The sequence below is a fragment of the Bacillus rossius genome, chromosome 2, assembly GCF_032445375.1.
Source record: "Bacillus rossius redtenbacheri isolate Brsri chromosome 2, Brsri_v3, whole genome shotgun sequence".
Taxonomy (NCBI): domain Eukaryota; kingdom Metazoa; phylum Arthropoda; class Insecta; order Phasmatodea; family Bacillidae; genus Bacillus; species Bacillus rossius.
In genome coordinates this window covers 18636422-18655519 of record NC_086331.1, presented here as the reverse complement: position 1 = coordinate 18655519, position 19098 = coordinate 18636422, and the positions used below count along the sequence as shown (strand labels likewise).

Genomic DNA, 19098 nt, shown 5'->3' with positions numbered 1-19098 from the left:
AATGTATATCTACAAAACTAAATTAAAATTCTTATAATGTTTTTGATGTTAAAGTATGTATTAAAAAAAACTTGTTAAACAAATGAATATATATAAAAAAAAATCTACGTCTACTCGCCACGAAGAAGGTACTCGGTAGGGGGGAGGGGGAATTGGGGCAAAAACTAATGTGTGAGCGATGTATATATATGTATGTATGAAACGCAGAGAAAATAAAATGGAAAAAAAAAATTTTAATGTTTGTGTTTTATCGTAATAATAAATCCCCCAAGTCACTATACACACACATTGTTTTTAAAAAACCAAAAAAAAAAATATCTCTTCATGTTTATACTTGAAAAAAAAAAATACTTAAAAAAAAAAATTATACATCGTTATACTTGGAAAAAAATTAATTCTTTTAAGCTTTATACTTGGAAAAAAAAATTATTCATCTTTATACTTGGAAAAAAAAAATTATACATATTTATACTTGTAAAAAAAATTATACATATTTATACTTGTAAAAAAAAATTATACATCTTTATACTTGTAAAAAAAAATTAATTCTTTTTATCTTTATACGTGTAAAGAAAATAAATTCTTTATAACTTTATACTTGGAATAAATATTAAAAGTTATTCTTTATAAAATAATTTTGTAATATATTGTTAGCACGTGGCGACCAGCACACGAGTCCTTGAAGAGGACGTTAGGTCTCTGCCCCCAGCGCCGGGTCCCACGCTCCGGCGAGCCACATGGAGGGGGAAGATGCACCTGCATGGTCCAGGGGAGAGGACGGAAATTTTTGCAAACTAAGATCTTCACCACCCCCACCCCGCCTCCACCGCCGCGGCCAGGGGGCGCCGGACCCCCACCACCGCCGCGGGCGCTGTGGAGGGGGTAAAAGCCGCCTCACTGCCCCGCCGACCGCGTAACGGAGCGGTCGCGCTTCTCGCACGCTCCCCGCATGACGCATATAAATACACGTACAGAAATGAAAAAAAAATACAATTTATTACATACAAAGATTTATTTACACACAAAATATGTTTTACACACACAAGTATTTAATTTAAAAAAAAAACTCATTGTTTTAAAATATCCTTTTCATCAATCCACGAGTCAAACTCTGGTCCATGATGCAACCATCGTATTAAAGCCTTACCCTTCTTACGCCGTAACACTTTTTCAACGAGAAAAGTATCTGGAAATTTAGTTTTCATAATCTCTTCTCCATAAAACGCCCCTGTTATACGTTTTCCTTTCAGATCCTCGAGAAAATAAGTACGCGGATACGTATTTTTTATTCTACATACACGAAATAGTTCACCAGTCCAATTCCCCTTGTAAGGTCTGTGAAAAATTCCGTGATTTTTCGAAATCCGCACAATGTCTCCGATATTCGCTTTTTTCTTTCGCGAATCTTGTATATTCGTCTTGGAGTACACAGTTCGAAGCAGTCGATTGTCCTTTACGTCCTTCGGCTTGAGTTTCGTTGTAGAATGCACAGTAGAATTGTATTCTCGTACTAGTTTAGGAAGTAAATTCAGCCACTTGTAATTACCGTTCGCCGTAAAATTCCTATACAGTTTATTCTTCATCGTACGAATCACACGTTCTGCCATTGACGCTTTGACACCGCTAAACGTAGAATAATGCGTAATGTCAAACTTTTTCATCAATGCCTTGAATGATGCATTGTAGAATTCTTTCCCGTCCTCAGTCTGCAGTAACGAAGGTCTTCGTTTATGTTTCAAAATATCCGCCATGGCACTCGTAACTTCCACAGCGGTTTTTCGTTTTAAGGGTCTAGCCCACAGGAACTTTGAATAGGTGTCTATGACTATGAGAATGTACCTGTAGCCCTTGTTCACACGTGAATACTCAATCATCTCGATCAGGTCAGACTGCCAATTGTCGTCCAATCCTTTGATATTTATTTTTCGACGTGGAATTACGTCTTGCAGGTTTATGCAACTCGCCCGCAATGGCAAACCTTGACATGATCACTATTCAATATAACCCGCTTCCCGTAATTCCTCAAGTATGGAAGTGATTTCGTTGGTGTCCGAATTATTTCCCACGCTCTGAGATGCCTGTAGCAGTCTAAGACGATCAACTAATTCGTTCGGTTCGTCATAATATACATAGTCCAATTTTCTACCAGTGTCGAGTTTATAAAGTCCGGCCCCTTCGATGTCTAAGAAAAGACTAGCTATCAAAGGATATTTCTCATGTTCATAATCTTTGAATCGACCTGTTTTCGGGTCATTTTTCGCGTAAACGGCGTTGGAAGCATCTAGCAATCTTCTATATTTTCGCAAATCCACCTCTGAATATCGTCGCGGTTTTTTACGAAACAAAAGTTCGCATAATCCGCTAGTAAGTTTTATCACCTCTTTGCCACATTCAATATTATCGCCGGACACGAAATGAACCTCCTTCGAACCAAGGACCCATTTACTACCTCGTTTATGCACGCCATACGTCGCATCGCTGTTTCGAGGCACAGAGGAGGCCAGGTACTCGCTAGCGAGAGGACCGACTTCGAATCCTTTTTTATTTCGTGGTTTCTTCCTAAGAGTTCGACCGACACGAACTTCGTCTTCGCTAGTAGATACGTTGGAATCGTCTGTTAATTGTGGACTTCGCTTTCGTTTGCCCGCGGACGTAGTTGACGGCTCCTCTTTTACCTCGATTTTAATCGGTTTCTCGTTTTCGACGCCCCCTCGCCTGGCTATGAAGCTATCCAGACGGGCACTCAAGGGCTTCAATTTTTCCTCTCTTCGAACCTCGTCGCTTAATCTGTGTTGCTTGGCGAGCAAGTACTTTGTTCGTATGGCCTCTATGACATCGTGCAGTTGCTTAGCCAAATCGGTGTTAACATCCATACTGTTTATCTCGAAGCACCTTTAGACACCAGACGTGAATTAAGTTTTGACAGAAGCGACTTTAGGTCGTCGCGTCTTTGTGCATTCGAAACTTCGATCATGTCGCGAATTCGAGAATCCGAAGCTTCCACGCGCTGGTCTATGGCTACGAGGTACACGATTATTTCATCTTTTGCGCGTTTTATTTCTTGGCCAAGTAGCGAAATGTATTTACGTATTTCATCATCGTGTTTCACGGTGCATAGTTCGGTACGCGGAGCTCGACTGCTACGTCCAAATTTAGAAATGCTATGATTCATGTTTGACGATAAACTGATCGAAACCCTGTCTGTACCTGCCCTTATATAGAGGCCAGTCCTTTGCAATGACTAGAAATCCGTGTTCTTCTTTCCAACACAAGGAATACGTCTTTAAATTCCTGAAACGACATGTCAGTGTTTACGTGATCGTCGTAAGCGTGGCGTAAATTAAGTTCGTCCATGCGAAACAAAACTATAACATTCGCATTATCTCGCAGCAAATGTTTCGGTATTCTACCGTACGTCTGACACAGGTATACGCAGTCTACCTTGGCGTGTCTGCCCATGGAAAAGTACTCTTGTATTATGCCTTGTTTCTCACAAGCCACATCATCGAACACAAACACGGAATTAGGCTTTGCTTCGTCGGTAGACACCACATCGGTATTATCGCTAAACGGAAAATACTCCAGACCAGCCACCGAGCGTAGAACGGTGGCCAAGTGCCGGTACTTTGGCTGTTGCAACGACTTGGAATACAAGTAAACGTTCTCGAACCGAAGACCGTTTGGCTCCTCCAGTAAACTCAGTAAAACACACGTCTTGCCACAGTTTGACGGCCCCGCTATGATGCAACGTACGGTGGACGGTAATAATATACCATGTCGTGATTCGCGACCGATAGTGACATCGTCCTGCGTAATGCACACTGGCAAACACACATCTTGCTTGACTACCTCCATCGTACTGACGAAAATTCTATAAGAGCAATCGTATATATTGATTTTAGGTCAGTTGCATGTAATGTCTCGAAGAGGCAGGAACAAACAACACATCGGCGCGGGACTCGTAAACTCGCTGATAAACAAACTACCATTTGAGCTACACATTCCCGGCTACAGATTTTGCGGCCCCGGCACGAAACTAGCGAAAAGGTTAGCCCGCGGTGACGTGGGCATTAATTCACTCGACGAAAAGTGCAAGCAGCACGATATCGCATATTCATTAAGCAAGGATCTGGAATCTAGGCACAGAGCAGATCAGATACTGGCACAGGAAGCCGAAGATATAAGCAAATCGCCGGACGCGGGACTAGGAGAGAAAATCGCAGCGTGGGGCGTATCTAAAATCATGAAGGCAAAGACGAAATTAGGAATGGGTGCTCGTCGCCGGACCAGGTCTCGCAAGACCAAGAAGCGCAAGACACAAAGATCCAATAAGAAAAAGGGCGGGTTTTTACCGCTGCTGGTGCCTGCTATAGGTGCACTAGGCGGGATCGCAGCAGCCGCGGCAAATATCGCTAGAGCAGTCAACACCAGCAAGAACCAGAAAAATCAATTAAAGGAAGCACAACGACATAATGCAAGCATGGAAGCCATTGCCATCGGTAAAAAAAACGGCGCAGGACTGTACTTACGGCCGCACAAGGCAGGCCGAGGCATGAAAAAGAAACTTGTAAAGAGAAAATCCTAAGTTCCCTGCCGAAACGACCGCTCACCAATATAGATTTAATAAAGTACGCACGCAAACTTAAAATACCAAACTTCTGTGGCGTGTTTATGCGAGACACTATAATGCCATACCGAACATTGACGAAGAAAACTGCAAAATGTGCTTCTTGAAAAGTGATGGAACAACAGCTCGGGAAGTTGTCATACCTACCGGTGCATACGAGTTGAGCGATATTACAAATTACATCAAGCAAGCGTTGACTCCAAACACAATTTTCGAATTGCGAGATAATCCAAACACGCTACAGTGCGAACTTTACTGCAGTGAAAGTGTCGACTTTACGGAACCTGGCACCATAGGTACCATGCTCGGATTCGAACCGAAAATATACGCAGCCAAGACCTTGCACGTCTCCACGCGACCTGTAAATATCATGTCGACAAATGTAATACGAATAAACTGTAATTTGGCAAGTGGAACGTACCTCGACGGAAAACTAAACAACATGGTACACAAGTTTTCGCCAACGGTTTCGCCCGGATATAAACTGGTCGAAGTACCGCAAAGTATCATTTACGCCCCTGTGCTCGCCAAAACAGTACATGAAGTGGTAGTGGACATTGTCGATCAAAACGATAAACTAGTAAATTTTAGAAACGAAGAAATTACACTACGTTTACACTTGAAGCGATGGGACTGATTTTCAAGACCTATAAATCAAAGAAGCGACACGAACCCAGGACCAGTCTGATGCGAGGCCGCGGCGCGTTAACACCTCTTAACGTTAAGTATCTCCGCAGTTTAGGCTACAAAGTTCACAAGCATGGAAGATTATTTAAACGTGTCAGAAAAAGCTCAGTTTAGCGACGATGTAAATAAATTTGAATATCACTGCTACGCACCCTACCTCCAAGGGCCGTACATGCCCGGTAGGGAAATACGCATCCCGGTACAGAAACAAGACGTATATACTCTACCCTGCCAATCGTTTATTCGTATAAGAGGCACGCTGACAAAAGCGGACGGAACACATCCCACAACTGCATATTTCGGTCGAAACGGAATATTACATTTATTCGAACGAGTTATTTTCGAATTGAATAATATTGTGATCTATGAATCGTGGGACTTGGGCATTACCGCCACGATGAAAAATTACCTGTCACTAACACCGAACGACCTGAGCGCGACCAAAATCGTGGGTTTTGGAATGGAACCCGATTTTAAAATTCCCATCTACGAATTTGGAAAATTCGAAGTTAGCATACCGCTTTCGATGCTTCTCGGCTTCGCGGAGGATTACAAGAAAATATTGATTCAAGCCCGCCAAGAACTCGTGTTAATTCTAGCGACATCGCACCTGAATGCTGTCGTGGGAGCACCCGGAAACGACCCCCAGCCGGTCGCAGTTACAGTCACGAGCACCGAGTGGTTTGTTCCGCACATAACCGTCAGCACGAAAGAAAGAGTCAGACTTTTAAGTTACGTCAAAAAGGACAAGACGGTCGAAATTGCGTTCAGGAGCTGGAATCTCGTAACGTGCCCCTTACTGACCCAGAATAGACGCAATCACTGGGTCGTCAAGACGTCGAGCAGTACGGAAAAACCTAGATATATAATATTAGCTTTGCAGACAGACAGACAAATGAACCTCAAGACTGACAGATCGGTGTTTGACCACTGTTTTATGGAAAATGTAAAATTATTTTTAAACAGCGAAAGTTACCCGTACATGGACATGAACATTGATTTTGAAAATGGCGGTATTTCCTTGCCGTATCACATGTACACGCAGTTCCAATCTTCGTACCACGGACGAGAATCGCACCCGATCCTGAGTCCAGACACCTATAAAACATTAGCTCCGCTAATCGTATTTGACGTGAGCAAACAAGACGAATCGATTCGCAGTTCTATGATTGATTGTCGATTGGAAATTTCCACGAAAGATGACGTACCGCCACTCACAACGGCGTACTGTCTAATCCTACACGACAGAGTAATTAATTACGACGCGTTTTCAGGTCTCGTGAAAATATTGAACTAGATATAAATACGTCTGCATGTATCATCCCATCATCAGTTGGTTTCAGAATGTACTGCAACCTGCAAGGTTTCCAGAGCCAAAATGGATTCGTGCTCAAGGAAATTGCCATCACTCACGACGGTCGGACTCGAACCCGCAGCTTCCGACCCCCGTATCCGTGGAAACTACTAGACGAAAAAAGTAAACGGTCGAACGAATGGCTATATAAATATTATCACGGACTAGAGTGGAACGAAGGAAAAATTCCGTACCACCAAGTGAAAAACACACTTCAAGATTTACTACTGCAAAACGAAATAATCTACGTTGCCGGACCTGAACAGAAGAAATGGCTACGAGAACTGTGTGACGTCGGAGCAGCTGAAATCGTAGATATACAGACCGACTACGGCTGTCCTTCCCTGCGCAAACTCTGTGCAATGTACGACGTTAAGCATCCAAACGACAAGTTTGAACGTGTCTGTGCCTGCACAAACTCGCAGCTAATGCAGAAATGGCACGCGCAGTAGTGCGAATAACTTTTTTTTAAATATTGACAAACCCGATTTTTTTGTCAAATATTGGCACACCTGAATTTAATTTTTTTGGTATAAATAGTTCGACAATCGAGCTCTATCAATCAGTTGACGTTCGGACACGATGACGCCATTCCACCCGGAAACCGAGTACCTGAGTGCGAAACCAGACTACAGCTGTATTGAATACAGTTTCCTGGACGAAGAAGAAAATTTACGCACATATACGGAAATATGTTACGGTGGAGTATTACATTTCCTAATGGCTCATTCGCCACACAGTTATGAGCCATCCCAACAACAAATAAACGGTTGCGGGGCGGAAAAGTGCGTCGTGTTTAACCTCAGACCAACATCCGTTCTTCCATGCACCAAGGAAGAAATTCTCGGTACAACTCTACACGCATCCGACTGCACGTCAGAAGACTGTAGCGGTATCGATCCCGGCACCCCGGGCTGCAGTGAGCAGTCCAAACCCGAGGTTTCGAAGCGCAGCGACCTGTCCAAACTCGTCGCTTCGAAGCGCAGCGACCTGTCCAGACCTGAACTCAAGACTAGGACTCGACGTCGACCCTCTCCCAGACTCGAACCGGCAACTCGGCGCTGCAGCACCAAGAAACGTGGATTCAGCGTCGATACGCCGCAGATCTACAGTGATAATGCTACGGACTTTTACGAATTTGATTCTGTAAAAACCATTCGTACCGCCCTGTGTTCTGTACTCTCTGCCTTGCTAGATGTTTTGAAGTAATAAAAAAATTAAAAAAAACTATTGTAATGTGTTTTACTTATTTATTTATCCTTCCATTTAAAAAAAATAATAATAATGTGGGATTGAAAAGGTAATCGTAAAATTAAAAAAAAAATGGTATTTTACAGCCAGTTATGTAAATATGAAAGTGATGAAAATAACCTAATCTATAAAGTGTCATAATATATAAATTTTCAATAAGTTGGTAATTATTTCGTCTGGAGCATGGCGATTCACGTGGTGAATCTTCCAGCTGCCAGGAGCTGAGTGAATCTGATTTGCCAGTGGATAGCCCCACCATGCCGATGGCCCTAGGCGGGGATTGTCAGCCTCCCTCCTTATTCCCGCAACATTCGCTCCTCCCACTTTTCCCTCATCCCTTCCCCTGATTGCAAAAAATCGTCCTGACCATGCTGCAGTTTTCGCAGGGCCTGATTGGCTTGGGCCTGTGACCAAGGGGGGAATTTACCTATAAATTGGCTTGTGAGACGTCGGGGGCTTCACTTTTGGTCTTGCCGCCGTCACCGCATGTTCCCGTTTGAGCTTCGTTGCGACTCTTTCCACCTCTACAACTCCAGCAGCTTGGTAAGTACAACTTCTCCGTAAATTTTAACTTTGAAATTTTTTCCGAACGTTTTCAACTTTGAAATTTTTCCGAACGTTTCAACTTTGAAATTTTTCCGAACGTTTTCAACTTTGAAAATTTTTTTGAACTGTTATTTTTTTTAATTTTTTACATTACGGTTTCGCGTGTGTGTACGCCTTCGCTACGTCCTTCACTCAGTCAGCAAGCCTAACAGCTGGCCACTGGGTGAAGGCCGCTGCTGAGCCAGCTAGTACGTGACGTGGTGATAACACTCGAGCGAGCGCGCACGGCTGACGCGACGCCCGCCGGCTCCCCGGGCAGCCGGCCGGCAGAGAGAGAGAGTAGAAATAATAATAATAATAAAGAAGCAAGACGTACGCACGAGGAGTAGTAACCGTCTGTTTTCCAAAAAATTTTAAGAAATTATTACAATTTCCGTCTCGTAATTTTTCGAGTGTATTTATTTTTTTTTTCACGTATAAGATTGGTACTGTTTAGATTACGTGTGCGAGTGGAACTGTTTTAGATGTTACGTCTGCGTTAGGTTCCGTATTACTATTTTACAGTCGTGATTATTACAATTTTTTTTCTAGTCGAAATTATTAGAGTCATCAGTTGCAGTATATTTCATCTTGAAATAATATTTTTTTCCCCTGACATACATGTTAGTTATTATTCATGCATGAACGACTTAGCTTGAAACAAGATGGATGCCTTGCACACCCGTGTCCTACCGACGGGCAGCGCGCAGAGTGTGCCCTCCCCCCTCCCTGCTTCACCCCTCCACCCGTGGTGCGCGGAGCGATGTTTCCGCCGTGCCGTGCGGCTTACGTCTGGCTAGTTACCGCGCACCGCCGCATGGAGCGCTCAAGTCGTCCTGCCTGCCCCCTCGCCAGGCCCAAAAAAAAAATAACAGATGCACGCGCACTTGCTATCATAATCAAATAGAAAAAATAAATTTGTTTCATAATCAAATAGAAAAGAATACCGTATTTACTCGTGTATAGCGCGCCCTCGTGTATAGCGCGCACCACGATTTTTGCAACTAATTCCAAAGAAAAAAAAATGAAATTTTTTTTCCCCCCATAAATAAATTTTACTAACATTTTGTGGTACCTGATTATTTAAATTGATGTGTGGTGATGCGTCAGGAAAATACATAAACTCTGCTGTCTAAACGGAAGATAATGAAGCGCTATATCGTCACAACTGGTACGTGGAAGGAAGGCAGGGAGGGAGACGTGCCGAGCTACGTTGCTAAGCTGGCGCGGAGAACTTGATGACTCACCGGTGAGGAATGGAGGAAGCGAAGAAGCTGGCCGGGGGGGGGGGGGGGGAGGGAACTGGTGACAACATTCTCTCTTTCTCTCTCTCTCTTTTTACTACTTCTGAGCTGGCTATCTGAAAAGGGGGGAGGTCTAAAAATAAACAAGAGACCATGATGTGCGAGCTTGCACGCGCGTGTGTGTGTGTGTGTGTGTGTGTGAAACAGAGGCCTTGTTGCTTGTGCGTATGTGTGGGGGCTGGCCAGAAACGTCACCCGTCACCCGGCAGTTAACGACTTCCACTCCTCCTCGCCTCCCCCCCACCCCAAAATTTTTTTTTCCTTTACTTGAGGGGAAAAAAGGGCGCGCTATACATGAGTATATACGGTATTTTGTTTCATAAAAAAAATAGAAATTGTTTTTATACTTAATAAAGTACAGAATATCTAATCACAACTAAATACAATAATATACCCAAAAAAAACGAGTAAATTACTATTGTAGTACATTTCGTAAAAAAAATATTGTATGTGTTGCAGGTATTCAGTGCTTCTCCTTGCGTCGAGCTACTTCCCAGTGTGATCCGCTTGGAGAACGCCTGTCTGCCCTCTGGAGTCCTGCACCGTTCCTCTTCGATTCCGGTCAGTACATAAAACATAAAATTTTGACGTCAGTGTCTTTGCGCTGTCTTGAAAAAAAAAATTTCGAGTGCTAAGCCAGGTGGTCTCTTTTCTGTGTTACAGGTTCCTGTGTGCTGTGCGGCGTTCCAGCCCTCCTCGTTTTGCGTGCGTACAGTGCGTACAGAGTCGTTCCTGTGTTCTTCTGGTGAGTTGAATTTAATTTTTTTTCATGCGTGTGTGCTTGTTTCTGATGTTTTGTGTGTGCGTGTGTGTTTGTACGTGCGTGTAGCTGTCTTTATGCAAGTGTATTTTGTTTGTGTGTAGGTGTGGTTGTATTTATGCACGTGTATTTGTTTGTGCGTTTGTGTGTGTGTGTTTGTGTGTTTGTGTGTGTGTGTGTGTGTGTGTGCATTTATGCTTGAAATTGTGTGTACACGTTGGTGTGTGTTTGTATGTGTGTGTGTGTGTGTGTGTGTGATAATTATGATGTTCTTGTTCCTATAATTTTTCCGTTGGTGTTACAGACTACATCATGAAGAGGACCGCGTCTGGTGTTCCCGTGGCAGCTGGCCAGCCCTCGACCTCGGGAGCCTGCCAGCCCGCCTCCGGAGCCCTTCAGCCCTCAACATCGGGGACAGTACAGGTATGTGCACCGTCATCAGGGAATGGGTGTGCCTACTGTGCCAAATTGTTTTCTGCTAGCCGTAATGCCAGACGGCACGAGAAAGTGTGTGCAGAAAATCCTGGCCGCACTGTTAACTACCAGTGCCATACTTGCGGCATGTCGTTTTCACGCATGGATAATTTGAACCGTCACCTGTCATCATGTCGTGCCACCACCGAGCACAGCTCGAGCTCGAGGTGTAAATTCTGCAGGCAACAATTTGAACATAGTCGCCATGCCAGACGACATGAAAAGAGCCAGTGCCTGTTCAATCCCGAGCGCATAACATTTACATGTACGAAATGCCAGGGTGAGTTTACTCGAAAAGATAATTTATTAACGCACAGCAAGACGTGCAATGGGCTGGCCGCTAAGAGACGACGCGTAGACACGACCTCTAGCCTGCAACAGCCCGGCCCCAGCACTCGTCCGCAATACGTGGCGAGTGTGCCCGACCAGGCTCAGGCAGTCTTGGAGGCGCAAGCGCCTGACCAGGCACAAGTAGACTTGGAGGCAGGAGGTACCGGGTTCGTTGAGGTAGAGAGTGCGTTCCGCCGGAACATTAAGACCTTAGTGGCAGAAAATAATGGTGTAACAAAGGATATTTGCACTTACATGGCCCATATGAAGACGAACCTGATAAATCAGATATCACATGAAGTTCAAGAAAACGGCCCAGTAAAATTCAACATCTGGCTCGAGTGTGACTATGTCAAGCCGGCCCCCTTTGATGAAGGTGTGGACAAAAGAGCGTTCAAAACCAAAAATATTCCTATTTACGAAGTGAGCGATATTGAAGAGGTCATTGATGAAAGTATATTGAAAATATGCAAGGAGGAGGAAGATTATGCCAGCAAGGGATCTGGATGGACCTTGTCTGCCGTGAAGCGACTCCAGCTCCGCTTCAACAAGCTAGTGCCTCTTAGAGTATCTTCATACATTGATCTGCCTGTCACCATCAAGAACCGCGAGGCTATAATAAACCCCAAGAACCTCAGTGACAACGAGTGCTTCAAGTGGGCCATACTGGCACGGTACGTGGAGGGGGAGAATCCGCAACGTGTGGACAAGAGGTACCACGAGCTTGAAAACAAATTTGATTTTTCAGGGCTTGAGTTCCCCACCCCCCTCCACCAAATCAAGATCTTCGAGAGGAACAATCCCGATGTGTCCGTCAACGTCTACAACATTGACGAGGACAACAAGATCGCGCCAGTGCGTGTGGGGAAGGAAGAAAAACGACATCATTTCGACCTCCTGCTGCTGTCTAACGAAGAAAATAACTCGCACTTTTGTTATATAAAAAACTTTTCTTGTCTTGTCAGACCCCAGATCACAGCCCATCATGCGAATATACATGTCTGCAAGAGGTGCTTCACCTATTATCATGATTTGCCACGTGAATCAGGACTGTCAGGGCAGCAGTGTCTCGACGCGCACAGAAAGTTCTGCAACACCCACGCTCCCGTGCGCGTCGAGATGCCGAAGCCAGAAAAGAACGGCCAGCCCCCAGTCATGAAATTTAAAAACTATCATCATATGACAAAAATGCCCATAGTAGTGTATGCGGATTTTGAAGCCCTGCTAGTACCCATCCAGACATGCCAGCCGGACCCCCAGAAATCAGGCACTTATGCATATCAAAAGCATGAAGCATATAGCTATTGTATACACGTTAAGACCGACAATGACGTCATCCCAGCAACGCTCACTTCCTCGCTGCCACAAGAACCTATACTCTACAGGGGTCCCGATGCTGAGAAGAAGTTCGTGGAGGCGATTGTTGAAATTGGAAATAAGGTAAAAGACATTTACGAGACCAGCCTGCCCATGTCGACGCTGACGGCACAAGAGTACGTCAGCTTCGTCTCAGCCTATCAGTGCTGCTATTGTAATACGGTATTTACGGCCGATAATTATAAAGTCAAGGACCACGACCACTTCAGTGGAAAATACCTCGGCGCCGCCTGCAACAGCTGCAACCTTCTGCGCAGGCGGCCCAAGAAACTGGTGGTTTACTTCCACAATCTTGCCTACGATGAGAAGTTCATAATAAAACAGCTGGGCTTCGACAACAAGGAAATATTCATCATCCCCCACACGCAAGAGAAGATGGTAACATTTTCAAAGAAGCTGGGCGACAAATTTTCAGTGCAGTTTGTCGATAGTTTTAGATTCATGGCTCACAGTTTGGCGTCCCTTGCGTCGTACCTGCCAGCCGACCAATTCAAAGAGACCTCAAAGTATTTTACATCGGAAGAAATGTCCCTCGTCACGAGAAAAGGTGTTTTCCCCTACGATTATGTATCAAGCTGGGAAACACTGGACGAGCCGCAACTGCCACCTAAAGAAAAATTCTACAATTTATTAAATGACAGCAACATAAGTGAAGAAGATTACCATCATGCAAAAGCGGTATGGGACAAGTTCGGCTGCGTGACCCTGGGCGATTACAGTGATGTGTATCTCAAGACCGACGTACTGCTGCTCGCCGATGTTTTTGAGAGCTTTCGCCAGCTGTGTCTGACAACGTATGGCCTTGACTGCAGCCACTACGTCAGCACGCCAGGGTTCACGTTCGACGCCATGTTAAAGGAGACGCAGGTACGGCTGGAACTGATGACTGATTATGATATGTATATGTTCATAGAGGCTGGGATCAGGGGCGGGGTCGCTCAAGTGGTGAAGCGACATTGTAAGGCAAACAACACCTGCCTTCCCCGCACCTACGATCCCAGCCAGCCGTCAAATCATATAATGTATGTTGACGCCAACAATTTATATGGGTGGGCCATGTCGTTGCCTCTTCCGACCAACGGCTTCAAGTGGGTGGGCGCTGATATCGACGTGATGTCGATACCTGACGAGGGGCAGACGGGCTACATCCTAGAAGTTGATGTGGAGTATCAGTCTGCCCTCCACGAGGAACATAAGGACCTACCGTTCCTGCCCGTCAGCCAGTGCCCGCCCGGCTCGCGTCAGTCAAAACTGATGACGACGCTCGAGCACAAGGAACACTATATAGTTCACTACAGAAACTTGAAGCAAGCTCTCCAGCACGGACTGCGAATAAAAAAAATACATAGAGTCCTGGAATTCAATCAGCGTGCCTGGATGGAGCCATTTATTATGAAAAACACGTTGAAAAGACAAGCAGCTACAAACGACTTTGAAAAAGAATTCTTTAAGCTTGCCAACAATGCTTCTTTCGGTAAACTTTTAGAGAACAAATTTCTGAGGCAACGTATGGAACTTGTGTGCAGCGATGAGAGACTCAGAAAAGTGATCGCCAAGCCAGCGTTCCAGGACCGAACCATCTTCAACGAAAATCTATCACTAGTAAAACTTCAACATGAGAAAATTTATCTTGACCGCCCTATATATGCGGGGTTCTCGGTTCTGGACTTGTCCAAAACGCTCATGTATAATTTCCACTATGATGTGATGAAACAGAAATATAAGGATGACATCACGCTGGCCTATATGGACACGGACAGCTTCATATATGACATCAAGACGCGCAATTTCTACCAGGACCTGGCCGACGACTCTGCGCTCATGGATATATTTGACACGAGCAGCTATCCCATTGGTCACCCCTGCTACTCGCCCACCAATAAGAAGGTGGTGGGCAAGTTCAAGGATGAGTGTAACGGGGGTGGCGATGGAGGAGTTTGTCGGTCTAAGGGCAAAACTGTATACCTACAAGTACAATAATAATATCACAAAAAGAGCCAAAGGTATACAGAAGTGCATGGTGAAAAATAAAATTACATTTGAAGATTTTCTCAAGGTCCTGGAAGAACACACAACAAAGCGCGCGCAAGTCCGGTCCATACGATCACATAATATGATATTATATACAGAATGCTCAAATAAAATATCACTATCATGGCACGACGATAAACGCATAATATGCGACGATGGCATAAATACTTTGTCATACGGTTATGAAAGGAAAGACTAAAATATAAAAAAATGTGAAATTGTATATACAAGAACATTTTTATATAACTTGAAATTGGTGCCTATACTCGTACGTTTCGCGCAGTATTCTCTGTAGGGGTGAAGCACGGTGGGGACTTCGTGGGCCCCGAGCCGCTACGGTAGCCGAGAAGGCCCTTCAGGAATATGAACCGCAATGTACGAGTGTGGGACTAGTGTTTGCCACTTGGTAGCCACCCATGTCTCTGATGATTTGGTGTACATAGCCTTCACCGTTGGACTTTTCATCGTTGGTTTCCTGAGTCCGCTCGTAATTATGTTGCACCCACACACTGTTTCGTGGTGCTCTTTTTTTGTTTATTTTTGTTTTGCACCTGGATTTTTTGGTTTTCTGGTGCTATTTTACCTTGTTTTGTTCATGCACCCACACTGTTTTGTGGTGCTATTTTCCCTTAATTTTTTGCACCCACTCTGTTTCGTGGTGCAATTTGTTTTGATCATGCACCCACAATATTCGTGGTGCTTATTTGGTTGGATGGTTGGGATGGAAGTGGTGGTTTTATGCACCTGCGTTGATTTGTGGTGCTGTGTTTTTTGGTTGGTTGGTTGGTTGGGATGGGTGGTGTTTTGCATCCTCGTTGTTTTGTGATGCTACGTTTTTTGGTTGGTTGGTTGGGATAGAAGTGGTGGTTTTTATGCACCTACGTTGTTTTTGGTGCAATACGTATTTTCTTGGTTGGTTGGTTGGGTTGGCAGTGGTGGTTTTATGCACCTACGTTGTTTTTGGTGCAATACGTATTTTCTTGGTTGGTTGGTTGGGATGGCAGTGGTGGTTTTATGCACCTGTGTTAATTTGTGGTGCTGCGTTTTTTGGTTGGTTGGTTGGGATGGAAGTGGTGGTGTTTTGCATCCTCGTTGTTTGTGATGCTACGTTTTTTCTTGGTTGGTTGGTTGGGATGGAAGTGGTGGTGTTTTGCACCTACGTTGTTTTGTGGTGCTACGTTTTTTCTTGGTTGGTTGGTTGGGATGGAAGTGGTGGTGTTTTGCATCCTCGTTGTTTGTGATGCTACGTTTTTTCTTGGTTGGTTGGTTGGGATGGAAGTGGTGGTTTTATGCACCTACGTTGATTTGTGGTGCTGCATTTTCTTGGTTGGTTGGTTGGGTTGGAAGTGGTGGTTTTATGCACCTACGTTGATTTGTGGTGCTGCATTTTCTTGGTTGGTTGGTTGGGATGGAAGTGGTGGTTTTTATGCACCCACGTTGTTTTGTGGTGCTACGTTTTTTCTTGGTTGGCTGGTTGGGATGGAAGTGGTGGTGTTTTGCATCCTCGTTGTTTGTGATGCTGCGCTCTCTTGGTTGGTTGGTTGGGTTGGAAGTGGTGGTTTTATGCACCTACGTTGATTTGTGGTGCTGCATTTTCTTGGTTGGTTGGTTGGGTTGGTTGGGTTGGAAGTGGTGGTTGGTTTTATCTGCACCTACGTTGTTTTGTGGTGCAAGCATTTTCTTGGTTGGTTGGTTGGGATGGAAGTGGTGGTGTTTTGCATCCTCGTTGTTTTGTGGTGCAAGCATTTTTCTTGGTTGGTTGGTTGGGATGGCAGTGGTGGTGTTTTGCATCCTCGTTGTTTTGTGGTGCAATCCGTATTTTTTTTACCGATGCGTTTTTTTACTCTGATGCGTTTTTTACACCAATGCATTTTTTTTACACTGATGCGTTTTTTACACCAATGAATTTTCTTACACCGATGCGTTTTTTTTACACTGATGCGTTTTTTTACACCAATGCATTTTTTTACACCGATGCATTTTTTTTATGCATCGATGGGCTCCTTACGCCGATGGTGTCAAGACGATGGGCTCCTAACATCGATGGTGTCGTGATGCTGGTGTCAACGCTGGACTGTTACGTCGCTGGGTTCCACAGTCGTTGGCATGCAAGATTTCGGCGTTGTGTGTCAACGCTGGACTGTTACGCCGCTGGGTTCCGCAGTCGTTGGCATGCAAGATTTCGGCGTTGTGTGTCAACGCTGGACTGTTACGCCGCTGGGTTCCACAGTCGTTGGCATGCAAGATTTCGGCGTTGTGTGTCAACGCTGGACTGTTACGCCGCTGGGTTCCGCAGTCGTTGGCATGCAAGATTTTGGCGTTGTGTGTCAACGCTGGACTGTTACGCCGCTGGGTTCCACAGTCGTTGGCATGCAAGATTTCGGCGTTGTGTGTCAACGCTGGACTGTTACGCCGCTGGGTTCCACAGTCGTTGTAATGCAAGATTTCGGCGTTGATACATCGTTGTTACTGGTCAATTTCAGTGTTTGTATGTGACATATGATAGTTTAAGCACGTGCTTTGTGTCAATGTATCATATGCTAGTTCTTTCTGGTAGGCTTGCATCGTTGTAATGGGCCACGGCTAAATAGAGATGTTGTTCATAAGCACTTGACTATATATGTGACGTATATTGCATATGGAGGCAAGGGGCTTGTGCGTGACCAGCCTGTTTAGCGGTGTCGGTCTCCAGCCCGTTAAAAAACCCGCAGAGAGCAGTGATGCAAGCTTTTTGTTTAAATGACTAATATTCTGTTTAAGTATTTAGCAGGTGCGTAGTTGCTGGGGATGGAGAGAGAGATTCAGCGTGAGGAGAGAGAGCTGGTGAGAGATGGAGAGAGAGAGACGGCGGGACGAGAATGGTCTGCTGGGAAGAGAGAGGGCCCTGCGATTCTACACACATGCATACATGTCAAATAAAATATGGATTTATATTTAATTGTATATGTTAACGAAAATATATCTGTAAAATTTTTGACCTTTGAGTTTTATTTCTATACTACTAATACCCTTGTTTTTTTATATAATGTATGCTTGGAATTAAATTGCTGAAAACAGTACAAATTAATTTTATATTTTTAATTTTTTTTAGAAAGAGTATAATTAATAGTCTTTACAAAAAGAAATACAATGATATAAAGGTGAAAAGAATAAAACAAATTCAATGGTAATCATTTTTTTTATTTACAAATAAGATTTCTACACACACAACAGACATTTACATAGGAAACATTTTCAAATATCAGAAATATATTTAATCTTCACTGTAGTAATAAGGGTGTTCATAGAGCCACAGTTTCAGTAACTGACTATTACAATGTGCACAGTGGAAACCATTATAAAATTTATCGCACTTTTCAATTTGGTTTCGGTACATTTTCAACAGTGTTTTGAAGCCAGGACAATTGCCTTGTTTACGTAGGTCAATTACATTGGCACTGCACAAATCACTCACGATACGTTTCTGTTCATTACCACGGACGTAAACAACGTCGTCTTCCGGCTCGACGAGATCACGTAGCACAGATGTAAGTTGTTCATAGTTCACATCACCTTCATTCCACGAGAGTCCGTTCATTTCATAGGTCAGACGTCGGTTCTCGCGTTGAGAGAATCTGTCTAGCTTAGTCCAGTCACACGGCGGTTTAAAGATGTATTCGCTAGTCTTGACTTCGTCACCGCCAATGACGGACGTCACGGACAGTTGCTTCACTACAGGCCCCTTTTGGGATGTAAGACACTGGACGTTGACAAGGAAGAGTGTCATATTGTCATTACTCACAGTTACACATACGACGAGGCTGGAGTGACGTGGCTAAGATGCTGGCTCTGCAGAATTGCTGGAGTGGTACCTAGATGCCGACTGTGGCACGGCGCTCAGGATCTAGGCTGCTGCTGCTGCCTGCACGCATCTCGTCGCATCTTGCACCACGATTTCATGTGCGGTGTGTCGGGCACGGACGACATATCCTTGTCGCACTCGGTGCATGGTAGACAGTCTTGGATGTCTGGGTCTAGCTGCAGGTACACCGGCAGGAACTTGTACACGTATCTAATCTCGTATGGGGCGTATACCAGGAGAAACTCCTTTGATAGGTAAGGTAACTCCGTCTCCTTATCCAGTGCTGCAAGCGTGTGCACTTTACCATATGCTAAGATGGCCGATAAGATCTTTGCTCCGCTCGCACAACAAGCAAACATCATCTTTCCTTCAGGATGGGAGCAACTGCAAAACTGACGGCTCCCGGGTCCTGCGGCCGGTATTTATACTTTAAAACAAATTAGGGGTGAGGAGGAGGGTAGGGGCGGGAATAACGGT

At 44.5% G+C, this 19098-nt stretch overlaps 1 protein-coding gene and 2 long non-coding RNA genes across 5 annotated transcripts in view; 2 read left to right on the top strand and 1 right to left on the bottom strand.

Moving 5' to 3' along the window:
- The window catches only part of LOC134529142 (uncharacterized), a 52709-nt gene that overhangs the window by 8657 nt on the left and 24954 nt on the right, over positions 1-19098 (top strand). The gene's annotated exons all lie outside the window — the stretch shown is intronic.
- The window catches only part of LOC134529143 (uncharacterized), a 64948-nt gene that overhangs the window by 42505 nt on the left and 3345 nt on the right, over positions 1-19098 (bottom strand). The window lies entirely within an intron of this gene.
- LOC134529880 (uncharacterized) lies at positions 9815-15122 on the top strand. Its single transcript, XM_063364440.1, has 4 exons — positions 9815-10369; positions 10472-10553; positions 10873-14661; positions 15064-15122. The coding sequence occupies exons 3-4, from the start codon at positions 10881-10883 to the stop codon at positions 15120-15122; spliced, it is 3840 nt and encodes a 1279-aa protein (XP_063220510.1). The 5' UTR covers positions 9815-10369; positions 10472-10553; positions 10873-10880.